The 12,212-nt window shown below is 39.6% G+C and overlaps 1 protein-coding gene across 1 annotated transcript; it reads left to right on the top strand.

Annotated features, from left to right (window-relative positions):
* The first annotated feature begins 342 nt into the window (after window positions 1-342).
* On the top strand, window positions 343-10,967 carry rgma (repulsive guidance molecule BMP co-receptor a). Its single transcript, XM_062421035.1, has 4 exons — window positions 343-356; window positions 4,724-4,839; window positions 7,395-7,912; window positions 10,240-10,967. The coding sequence occupies exons 1-4, from the start codon at window positions 343-345 to the stop codon at window positions 10,939-10,941; spliced, it is 1,350 nt and encodes a 449-aa protein (XP_062277019.1). The 3' UTR covers window positions 10,942-10,967.
* The last annotated feature ends 1,245 nt before the right edge of the window (window positions 10,968-12,212 follow it).

The raw sequence follows: 12,212 nt of genomic DNA on the forward strand, positions 1-12,212 counted from the left end.
TCGACTGATAGTCCAATGAGTTAGGCAATGGCTGAAGTGATCTGAGTCCACCGGGTAGAGAAGAAGAAGTGGCTGCTCAGATGAATCCCAACTAAGAGGGAAAAGCACTTTTCATTTCACCGCAGAGCAGACTCGGAGGAAGCTGGTCGGTGGACATCATGTGCAGATTGGCGGATTTTACACTCAGAAAGCCACTGAGTGCGTTTGATTTCGGATTACTGTGACACACAAGACGTGTGTGGTTTTTTAAAGGGGGGAGATTTTTTGGTAGGAGTCTGCTTCCTCTCGCTCCTGTTCGCTGTCCTCCGGGTTCCTGCAGGACTCCAGAGTCGCGGAGAGCCCATGCAGTCGCCAAGGTTTGTCGGAGACTTATTCTGAATTTAAGCCAACCTTATCTGAGTTTATTAAACACAGGAGGAATAGCTGTTTTTGGTTTTGCTTGCTTGGGTTTTTTAAAACTATGTCTCTATTGTACACCCTCTGTGCAGTCAGGAGAGCTGTATGTCTGCAAAAACTTGATCCATTTGCTGCTGTCAGGCAAGAACAACTGAATTTGTGAATTTGATCATGTTCATTTGGCTCACTCCTGTTAAATATAGGAGGATACAGAGAGCAGCCCTGTTTTATTCATCATATCGTCACCATTCATTACATCTGTTCCCCCAAACAGTTGAGGATACTTTTATCTAATAAATGGTGATATTCAGAGCAGAGAAACAGGACAAATGCAGATTGGCTGCAGAGTTTACACCTTTTAAAAAATCCTAATTGGGTGACAGCTGCAATTAGATCACTAACAGAGCTGTCCATAAAGCTCAAATTTAATGACAGGTTTAGTTGTCCTCATAATGCCATGTGCGTTTGTGTCATGATTTGAGGGTTCATATCAGAGCCCAATAACAAGCGCCATCTGTTGGGAAAAAGAAGATGAGTCCGCTGTGATTTTCAATACACATGTACGGGGGGTGGGGGGAGGGGGTGTAGGTTGGTGCACACAGTGAAAAACTGCGCAAGGGCTGTCACAGTTCACCAATATATTATTCGCATTATACCATAGTTGGTGTATCAAAATGTTGAAAGGTGCCTATTATGAGTCATTTAACAATAGGTTTGACAGGTGATATCATAGATTTAAAGCAGCACACCATAAAATGTGACTGGATTATACCTGCTGGATTTATGGGATGTTTTATTGTCATATCATGTCACCTTTACCTGTTACAACATGTTAAGCACAAGGTCTGCCTCATGTAAAATTCACTTGTGAATATGTTCTCATTTTATAGACAGTACAGTATGCAGTGATGCAGTGAATCTAAATGATCCTATCTATGAAACTGACTCGATTAACACCAAATCAAACAATCAGACTTGTCAATCAGACTGCTCAGTCAGTCTCTTATATTATTATACAAAAATGGCACAGAGGAAATGCTTTTATTATAAAAGGTTAATGGTGACAGCAGGTTGTAACCTAATTTGGATGATTGGAGGATTGTGGTCGAATTTTGATTGTGATTAAAATTTGGGCTGCAGTTGAAGATTATTTTCACTCTCAGTTAATCACTTACTTTAAAAAATACCAGAAAATAGTAAATAATAGTGGTCACAATTTCTCAGAGCCAATGGTGACGTCTGCAAATTGCTTGTTTTGTCTGACCAACAGCCCAAAGACAAAAGATGTTCATTTTACAGTGGTATTAAAAGGAAGAATATAGTGAAAACTCACATTTCAGGGGCAGTAACAAGTAAATGATTGACATTTTGGTTTGACAATAGAATTCAAATTAATTATAAAATTGGCCATCGTATAATTTTTTGTTGATCTATTCGAATAAATCATATAGTCGATTATTCTCATTCAGCATAAGGAATTTATTTTTATTTTATTTTGTTAAGTCTTTTTAATACAGCAGTTTCTCCACTATTATTGTCATTTTGCAGAGGTTGCAGTCATCCATTTCTAAGCTCTTAATTGTGACCAAAGCTTAATTGGGAATATTATAGTAATACCAGAGATGTGACTATTGTTTCCAGGTAATTATTGTCAGCTCATTCCCATTAAAAGACCACAAATTGACTAATCGTTGCTTGAATTGACCAAATGTTCAACAACCAATTAGTCGTCTAATTGTCTGTGAAAAGACATGTATATAAATACAGAACCTGAGTCTATATCGTCACCGCAACAGGTGAATATGTCAGACTATCTGTGCCATCTATTTTTCAGATTTCACGTACAGAAACAAGGACTCTGATGTTTTTCTAACCAACACTCCATTAACATGTGAAACTGAATCAGTTACTCTTAAATATATCTGTATCAAAGCACCTGGAGTGCTTTTAGGACAGTTTTTTGCTGTCACATCCACAGTGTTGCTGCTAAAAGCCAAGAAATGTTCAGCAAAATATATCAAAGAGCAGCTTATACCTTTCAGCTGCAGTCATTCATTTTCAGATGTGAATACGCTGCTATATTAGAAGAAGAAGCTGTTTTGCGCAAGGCCACCCTTGTTGAAAGCATGTATAGGCTCAGACCTCATTGTACACGAGCGTATCCATCATCCATGAGAGGGACAGCAATCACAAAGACATTCACCTCTCTATGGAAAAATACAACCAGCCACGACCTGAGTGCGCTTCCATCTGTGTGGTAGTATTTGAGTTTAAATGACAGCAGTAATGTGTCATTTGTTCAATTGAAAGATCATCAGAAGTGGTGGTATCCTGCCTCTCTTGAGTATTGGTAGAAATATATAAAAATCCTTTGAACTAAAATGTAAAAAAAATACTCTATTACAAGTCATACTTTAGCAAACATGTATTAACCTTTGAACATGTACCTCATACACTACTGGGAGGTCGAAACTAGAGCAAAGCATCATATTTTATAAGCTCACTGGTTCCTTTTTCAGATAAATCTTTAGATGCTATAACTAACTACAAAATGCAAACAACAGCCGCAGTGAAAAGTAGGCTACATATTTACGTCCAGGTTCGTAGCTACAGGAACCTGCTGGGCTTTTAAATGCTGATTCTTATATTCTTTACAATGAACATCTTTAAATGTGGCAACAATACTCAAAAATCACGAGACCTTTCTAATATGTTGGGAGATAACATTCACTGAAGATAAATGTAGACTGCAAATTGTAAATTAGACTGAATAATGTGGGTTTTTTTAGTGTATAGTCAAGCATGTCCTGGTGGGGTGGAGTTACGCTATGAGGTTTTGGACTTGTGAGCTTGAAATTATGGCTGCGGCCCTGTCACTGTCTGAAATGTGGGTAACGAAAGTGTTTGGCTTCCAAAATGGCTAAATGAAATAGCAGTACCTTTAAATTTGCACTATAGAAGCCTCCCCATTCACTTGAATGAGAAAACCTTTGACTGGTACCGTAGCTCTAAGGTTATTTATTGTTTTACACGATGTGACAGTGTCATATATAAAAGTGAAGTGATGAGTGAATGAAACTGAATATCTTTGGGTTTTGGACTGTTGATTGGATAAAACAAAAAACAGTCTGAGTAACTAGCTTTGGGAACAGACAAAACAATGAATTCAGTCAAACTTAATACAATAATTACTAGTTACAGCCCTAATCATATTTTTCTACTCTTAAAATGAGTGATGTAGGCCATGACTGTCGAGGAAATGCTGACAGCTGTGAATAGCTCGTCAGGAGAGCAGGAACATTTATTGAATCTCGATCAAGGAGAACAGAGTTAAAGTACAAGTGAATGATAATGAGCAAGGGAATACAAATATTTCCCCCACAATGACTCTCATGTTTTTCATGGCTGCACCATTTAATGCAATAGAAATATTATTTTCCAATGTTCCAAAAATGTTACATTTTCCAAAAATCTCTTTGGAAACTTCGGGGTCTCCACTAGAATTTATAGTGGAAAGAGTAGATAGATAGAACAATAGATAATGTATTAATTCAGTGCAGCAATAGGCAGTCAATAATGAAGTAAAAAAAAGGTAAAAGAAACAAAAGCAATTAAAGGCTAAATGGTACAATAACTACAATAACTCAAACATTAAAATAAAGTAGTGTTGGTTTGACTGCGCAGCATGAGCTTGTTGATAAGGTTATTTTAGATGGATAGGCTATAGAAGCTTTAAACATGATAAAGAGGAGTGGAGAGTTGTGATATGAAGAGGAGAAGCAGCTCTTTGTGAATAACGTTGATTTCTATTCTTTCTTCCGTATTTATCTCCTCACAGTTGCTGTGTGGAGGGAGGGGAGGCCAGTTTTCCTCCACACTGAGCTCACTGTTGTCAGACTTTTTCTCATATGGAGTTGTGGACTAACCACTTTGTGGGTCTTCGAAGAACAGAAGTGTGCACATGGAGATGTAATTTGAAACTGGTGGAGGTTTTTTTTAGGGCACAACAGGCAGCCGTGATTGGTTGAGTGTGTCTGCTGGCCCTCAGAGGCTGCACCTTCTCGACACTCCCTAAAAGGAAGATATATCGCCTGGCTGCTTTCAGCTAGTTTACCCCGCTCTGAGTGTCAGCTAGCTCATGTAGCTCCGCCGCAGCCTTTGAGCTAAATCTAAATAAAAAAAAACAACAAGAGAAACGTATTACCTGGTAGTGATGAGAGGACGGGACCCACTTCAGTTCTCTTTTATGGACTCCTTCTGTGTTTTCCCAACGAGGAATCGGTGGCTCTAACTCTTGTCTCCTTCTTCCTTAATCCGGTTTGACCAGGGAGAGGAGTGAAGTGCGACCCCGAGCTGGATGGATGGTTATGGGGAAAAGAGGAAGACCCTCGGCGCTTGAAGTGTGCAGAGTCCTCGCTGTGTTTCTGTCACTCTTCCCCTCCGGTAAGAAGGAACTTTATACCCTCAAAAATCAGTGTTATGTTTCCCACAGTGACGGTGTTCATTAACTAACCTTAAGGTTTGTAAAACTAAACTCTACACAGATACTTTATTTAGGTAAAAGTATCAATACCACAATGTAAAAATACGTTATTACAAGTAAAAGACTTATTTTTAAAATCTTACTTCAGTAAAAGTGTTACCAGCTACTATAGAGTATTATAGTAAATTTTCAGTAAATCATGCTGAGACTTTAGAGTACTTTAGATAGGATTTTAAATGCAGGATTTGCACTTTTAATTAAGTATTTTTTAATTGTGTTACTTAAGTAAAGGATCTAAGTACTTCTTGCAACACTGCAGGTCACAGAATCTGACGGGTCACCAAATACTGTGTAACACTGCATTAGCGCTTGGCAATATATTGAAATTATATTAATATCGTGATATGAGCCCAAATATCGTCTTAGATTTTGGCTATTGTAATGTCGTGATATAGCAGAAGTGTTGTTTTTTCCTGGTCGTAAAGGCTGCATTACAGTAACCTGAACTTACCTGACTGATCTAGCTGTTCTATTATTTACCTTTAGCCACACTGTCATTATATTTACATTACTGATGATTATTTACCAAAAATGTCATTGTGTGAATGTTTTGTGAAAACACCAGTAGTAATCTCTACAATATTGACACAATATACAAATCGAGGTATTTGGTTAAAAAAAAAAAACTATATATATATATATATATATATATATATATATATATATATATATATATATATATATATATATATATATATATATATAGGCTACATGTATTTAATACAATATACAAATCGAGGTATTTGGTTAAAAAAAAAAACTATATATATATATATATATATATATATATATATAGGCTACATGTATTTAATTTTGTCCATATCACTCAGCCCTGTGCTGGATTACAAAGATTTAAAGCAAAGTGTTTCAGTGCAGACATTTGGGAAAGATTGAGTGTTTGGAAAATATTACAGCAGCTTTAAAAGTGAACAGGCTTGCACAGATTTATGAGTTACTGTTAAATATGTTGTTTTATCTGAGAAGACAGACCAAACTTCTAAGTCTTGGAGCTGCTGCAGCACTCAGACCTTGTTTTGTTTGGGGGATGGGGCATGCTTCAGTATTTCACACTAGCTCCTAGAAGGTTACTGTTTTTTTCCCTCTACCTTAAATCTCTACCTTAAATGTGTTTATCCAGAAGCAGAGAACTGCAATTTGAGATGTTTTTGTTAATTGCTGCCACTAAAACTATAAGAAACACATTTGTTGTGAAGATTATGATGGTTTTGAATGTGGCTGTTTTGAAATGTTTTAAGGCACACCAAAGCACCTGTTTTCAAGATTTTTCAAATGCTTGAGGATAGAAAACACAACTGCATTCTTATAAAACGCTGCATGCACTATAGTAGCCAAGTATTATAATTATATAAACTCACATTTCTGTGTCTAAATGAACTTAAATCCTTGTAATTTGACAACAGGATGATAGAAGTGGGTCACTTTTTGCAGTGGGGCCACCTCATTCAGCAGCAGCTCACCTTGCACGTTTGTCAAACCCTTATCAGTTTTCCTCTTAAGTCACTTACCGTTAAACAACAGAGTGATAATGCACTGATAGTCGAGATCAAGATTAGTTTATTGCGGTCTATCAAATGGGGGGTAAATGGAGAAGTTTGTTGGTGGGGATTGAAGGGAGATGTGGTGGAAGCTTTCAGGAGAGATATTGTTCTAAGTGTGACTTCAAAGTATTGATATGCCCCCCCCCCTTGAGACACACTGGGTGAAACTTCTCACAGCCCATTCAGTTAAATGCTTTATTAGTTGAAGGTAATACTAGTCAAACACGGTGTTGCAACAGGGCATCCTGAGAGATGTTTGAAGAACGTTTGTGTAAAGAGTTTGCCGGATGTGGTATTAAAGGCGGGGACAACAATCCCCAGTCAAGTAACGTTTATTATCGCTGAAGGTGTAGATTAGGATCCCGCATGGCATTTTTACTGTACATAAACTAAAAGCCACTGGGTGTGAAATGGAAGTCCACTTTCCTACAATAAACAAAGAGGTTACCTTATATCCAGGTTGACCTGAGAGAAGGCCAGACTTGCTTCCTGCTTTTCCTCCTGAGGTTTAATTAATTTGTTTTGCTCAAAAACATGAAGCTTTGTGTTGTTAGCATATATAAATTTCCTTTATAATGGAAACAATGGCAGCAACATTTAATGATCCTCTGCTTTGTTATTATAATGTAAATCATTTAATATATAATACGCAAAGTAAAACATTTGATTGATTTGGCATTTGGGAATTAGACATTAAATATTAGGATTAATTGACAAAGTTCTCTTTGTTTTAGTTTTAACTGGAGTATTATGTAAATGTGGGGTAATAAACTATCATCAGATTGCATGTAGAGCTCTATTCATGTTCTAGTATGAATCGAATCATGTTTCTGAATGACATGGTTGCCTCTGGTTGGCTTCTCTTGTTCAAACTGTTTCTTGTTCCTCCCTGACAGTGAGTCTGCAGTGCAAGATCCTCAAGTGTAACTCCGAATTTTGGGCTTCCACCTCAAACTCTGGACCGGAGGAAGAGGTTTGTGCAGCGCTGCGAACGTACAACAGTTGTGTACGCCGGACTGCACGTACCTGCAGGGGGGACTTGGCGTACCACTCGGCCCAGCATGGCATAGAGGATCTAATGAGCCAACACAACTGCTCCAAAGAGGGGCCAACATCTCAATCACGCACCCGGACTCCGCTACCTTCTCCACCCAAGCCATCCCTGCCGGACAGTCAGGAACGATCTGATGGCCCGGAAGTGTGTCACTATGAGCGTAGTATTCCGCGCAACACAGCACCACCTAACTACACCCACTGCGGCTTCTTCGGAGACCCGCACCTTCGAACCTTCGGTGATGACTTCCAGACGTGTAAAGTGGAAGGAGCATGGCCGCTCATCCACAATAGATACCTGTCTGTCCAGGTGACCAACACTCCTGTGGTGCCGGGCTCTGTGGCAACCGCCACAAGCAAGGTGGGGACACTTTCTGTACTTCCTGTTTGCATAAAGGGCTGCAACTATCAACTATTTTCTTTACAGATTATCTGGGAATAATTTTCTCAATCAATTGTTAGCCCTAAGAAATATTCATAGTGAAAATGCCCATCACATGTTCCGAGAGCCCAAAGTGAGATCTTCAAATTACTTGATTTGTCTGACAAGAAGTCCAAAACTCCAAAAAAGATATTCAAGTTATTCAAAGAAAAGCAGCAAACCCTCACAACTGAGAAGATGGAACTAGCTAGTGTTTGGCATTTTTGCTTGAAAAATTACTCCAATTACCAATTACATTATTAACAAATTCAGTTGCTGTTGTGGATTAATTAATCCCCTTATCATTTCAGCTATCATTAACCGAAAACATCAAACATTTGCTGGTTATAGCTTCTCAAATGTGAGGATTTCCTGCTTTTCTCTTGTTTTATATTGTTTAATGTTGAATATGTTCGGGTTTTGAACTGTTAGTTGGAAAAAACAAGCAATCTTAAGATAGCACCAATGGCATTTTTCAATATTTTCTTTTTTTTTCTCGTTTATATCATTTAAAAAATATATTTAAAAAATCAGATATTGATGAAAATACTCTTTAGTTGCAGCCTTAGCTGTACGGTTTGTTATTTGTTAGTTGTAACTCAAGTTTTCTGTTGGTATCAGGTCCATAAACATCAGCGCTGCATCAAAACATCATGCGGTTCATATTTTTGTATTATGTGAGTCTCCTTTGTCATGTGGTCAGACTGTGAGAGCTGCTGTGGGTCTGGTTTTCTTTCAAACTGTAGACTTTGGTTAGTGTTTGGATGGGCTCCATAATAACAGATGAAGAAGACCAGCTCCGAACAATCACTAAGATCTTGATAAGCTTTATAAATTATATGTTAGTATGATAACAGCAGTGTTGCATCAAATGTTAACACGAGGCTCCATTTTCACTTTCCACAGCGGACAGCTCAGGCTGATGTTTGACCTACTTAGAGTGTCGAGCATGCTGAGCACAATGTTGCCTGAGCACAAAACTGCAGATATTTTTCTCTGAATTATAAGATATTTTCTTTACAAGTTTTATCAACAGTGCATTTCTCATTATTGTTGTGTTTAATGGTACATTGGTTAGCGTGTCCCTTAAATGGCTTTTTCAAAGAACATGAGGTCAAAAACAAAGACGCAGTAGTAGTTGTAGTTGGCAAATTCACTTAGAGTTGGTCCAGATTTGGCAAAGTTTTGACAGTAATGATTATATACCTTAGTTAGGAATAAGGGGACGTTGTGCTTAATCACATTTGTAGAAAGTAATTGTCTGTAATCAAGGTTTCTTAATGATACTCTATTAAGCATTTGTGTGTTTTTTAGCTTTTAAAGTAATGACATTTTTATATTGCTGTTCTTGGAAGCAAATCAGAGGCTTTTTTAAGATCTTGATTCTGGACAAAGGGAAAACAAGGCAGCAGCAGCCAGTGCCACCTGTGCAAACAAGGCTCCTCTGGTAAAAGATCTGCATTAGCAGCACTCTGTGATGCTCTCTCTCAGTACACCAAATAAAACAGTCTGGTTATTTCCATCTTCATTCTTATGATGGGATAATAGAAGCATTTTTGCTTTGTTTGTTTTCATTAAAAGCTTAAGAAATGAACCAGGAAAGAAAATGGAATTGATGTAGGTGGGAAACATAGCCGAGGGTTAGAAGAATTGAGACAGAGGTGGTGCAACAGATGAATAGTCAAGCTAATAGTGTATTCTGTAGACTGTCCCCTGTCCTCAGTGAGCAGACAGTCCTAGTCCCTAGGCTGTTCTGGTATCACTGCTCCAACAATAGCTCATTGGTGTCCCGATGAAACCAAGCTTGCAGAATCCTGACCAGTCTCACTTAATTAGCTGCAGAGTATATCGCTTGGTCCTGGCCCGACGCCACTCCCTGGAGCATAGTTCTGGGGTTCACAGGCAGGTTTTCAGCGCTATGAATGGATCGTCTTTGTGTCTGCAAACTGAGGCCTGATTTTACATGGCCGAGACTCGTGTTTTTTGAGGGCGTTTACCTTGGCCTCCCCCATGTTGAGCCAGTGCTGAAATGTGACACTTAAGTGGGGTGGTGGGGTAGATGGCACATATTGCACAAACTTGTTCTTAATGCAGAAGCATAAGCACTTCCCTTTTAATCTGGTGTTTACATTTACCACAGTTTACAAGGATTCTGTATGTGACTAGAAAAACTACTAATGGCTGCATACTCGCATTTGTGAGGACTAAAAGATGTAATCATTCATGTTTAATGCTAATAAGATTTATTTTTTTCTCACCTTCTGCAGCTGACAATCATCTTTAAGAATTTCCAGGAATGTGTTGATCAGAAGATGTACCACGCAGAGACAGATGAACTGCCAGCTGCATTTGCAGATGGCTCCAAGAATGGAGGGGAGCGGCACGGGGCTAACACTCTGCGCGTGGTGGAGAAGGTTTCAGGGCAGCATGTGGAGATTGAGGCCAAGTACATTGGAACAACCATAGTGATCCGGCAGGTAGGCCGCTACTTGACCTTTGCTGTACGGATGCCGGAAGAAGTTGTGAACTCTGTGGAGGAAGGTGATAACCAGGACCTGTACCTGTGTCTTCATGGCTGTCCTGCCAACCAACGCATCGACTTCAGGAACTTCAGGGCTCGAGCAGCGGAGGCCCAGAGTGCAGGCAGGACGAGGAGCAGCTCGGCACATGGCTTTACCTACCAGTCTGCAAAAGCCAAGTGCAAAGAGCGGCTACCGGTGGAGGATCTGTATTTTCAGTCCTGCGTCTTTGACCTTCTCTCCTCTGGAGACATAAACTTCACCATGGCAGCCTACTACGCCTTCGAGGATGTAAAGATGCTCCACTCAAACAGCAAAAGATACCACATCTTTGAAAATGATGCATTTATGAGTAGCGCAACACAGAGGGGCAAAAGTTTATTTTCACTCCTCTTGCTCAACCTCCTCAGTCTCTTATTGTGGATTGAGTGTTGCACAGTTCATCTATAGGCACTTTACAACAGTATCCTCATGGTGTATCTGTCAGTGAGTGTTACAGAGTAGCATCCTTGTGTCATACATCAGCTTCAGTCTTCTGCTCTGGTTTGTCTGACGTGACCAGTGGCTTTTCAGCCTTGTGTCTCATTTTTGTTGTATTGTCATGTCTTGACTTCAGTCTAATGACAAGGTGAGTTCACGGCGCTCTCACCTATCATCACATGTGTTCAGCTGGTTCAGAGGACTGGTCTTTGAAGAGAGCAGCGGTGAGAGAGTCCAGCTACCCCACAGCTCAGGATATCCACCTGGGATTAAATCCCACATTCTCACTGGAGCTGCATGCCTATGGGAAGCCGGACAAGATGATCTTTTGCAGAAAGAGGAGTTTGCTGATCCTCCCTCCCCTGATCTGCTCATTGGTGCCAAGCCAGTGAGGCTCTCTGTTGCTCATGTGGCGAAGCGAGAGGACCTGACAGGGGCTTTTGTTAACCTAAGGCCAGAAGCAGCTCTATGTTTGATTAGTTTCCAGCTTTGGAAAAGCCTGAGCCTTTTGGAGGAAGCACTCAGCCAAAAGGATGTCAGAGCAACGTCTCCAGTTGTCTGCTGTGGAGATTAATGGGTCATATTGTTAGGTTGTGTGTGTGTGTGTGTGTGTGTGTGTGTGTGTGTGTGTGTGTGTGTGTGTGTGTGTGTGTGTGTGTGTGTGTGTGTGTGTGTGTGTGTGTGTGTGTGTGTGTGTGTGTGTGTGTGTGTGTGTGTGTGTGTGTGTGTGTGTGTGTGTGTGTGTGTGTGTGTTTGCATTAGTACAATATGTGTGCAGAATTCAGCGTCTGTGGTTAATTTTGTGTTTGTGGGTGCAGGCGTTCCCAGAAATGAGATAACAACCTCTAGTGGGGGAAAAATGGTTCCCATGTCTTTATATTGCACCCAGAATTTCAGAAATAGAAAAGATGAGGCGCTCGGCAGTCTGTTCAAATGGACTTTATCAGCCAAGAGGCAAATCCCAAAAGGGAACTGATTAAAATATCTCTCTTCATCTGTACTTCCATTCTTAGTGTCACACAGCCGTTCCCTCCATTGTTGGAGCTTGACATGTTGATCAGACAGTGTTTGTATTTCAAGTCTGTAATGTGAATGTAGCTAACAAGAAAGCAAAAGAACAAATTTAGTTTAAGGCACTCAGAACGTTTACAGAATGTATGTCAACTAATCAAATTATGATTTTAAGGACAGAGAAAAGCATCTCTTTGAGCATTTTGTGATTTTTGAATCTCCATTTGAGC

The sequence above is a fragment of the Scomber scombrus genome, chromosome 6 (genome assembly GCF_963691925.1).
Source record: "Scomber scombrus chromosome 6, fScoSco1.1, whole genome shotgun sequence".
Taxonomy (NCBI): Eukaryota; Metazoa; Chordata; class Actinopteri; order Scombriformes; family Scombridae; genus Scomber; species Scomber scombrus.

Bases quoted from the DNA above. Each gene is read 5' to 3' on its own strand.
- rgma (XM_062421035.1), top strand. The intron at 4,840-7,394 runs GTAAGAAGGAAC...CCTCCCTGACAG, and splicing joins TCTGTCACTCTTCCCCTCCG to TGAGTCTGCAGTGCAAGATC. The intron at 7,913-10,239 runs GTGGGGACACTT...CACCTTCTGCAG, and splicing joins TGGCAACCGCCACAAGCAAG to CTGACAATCATCTTTAAGAA.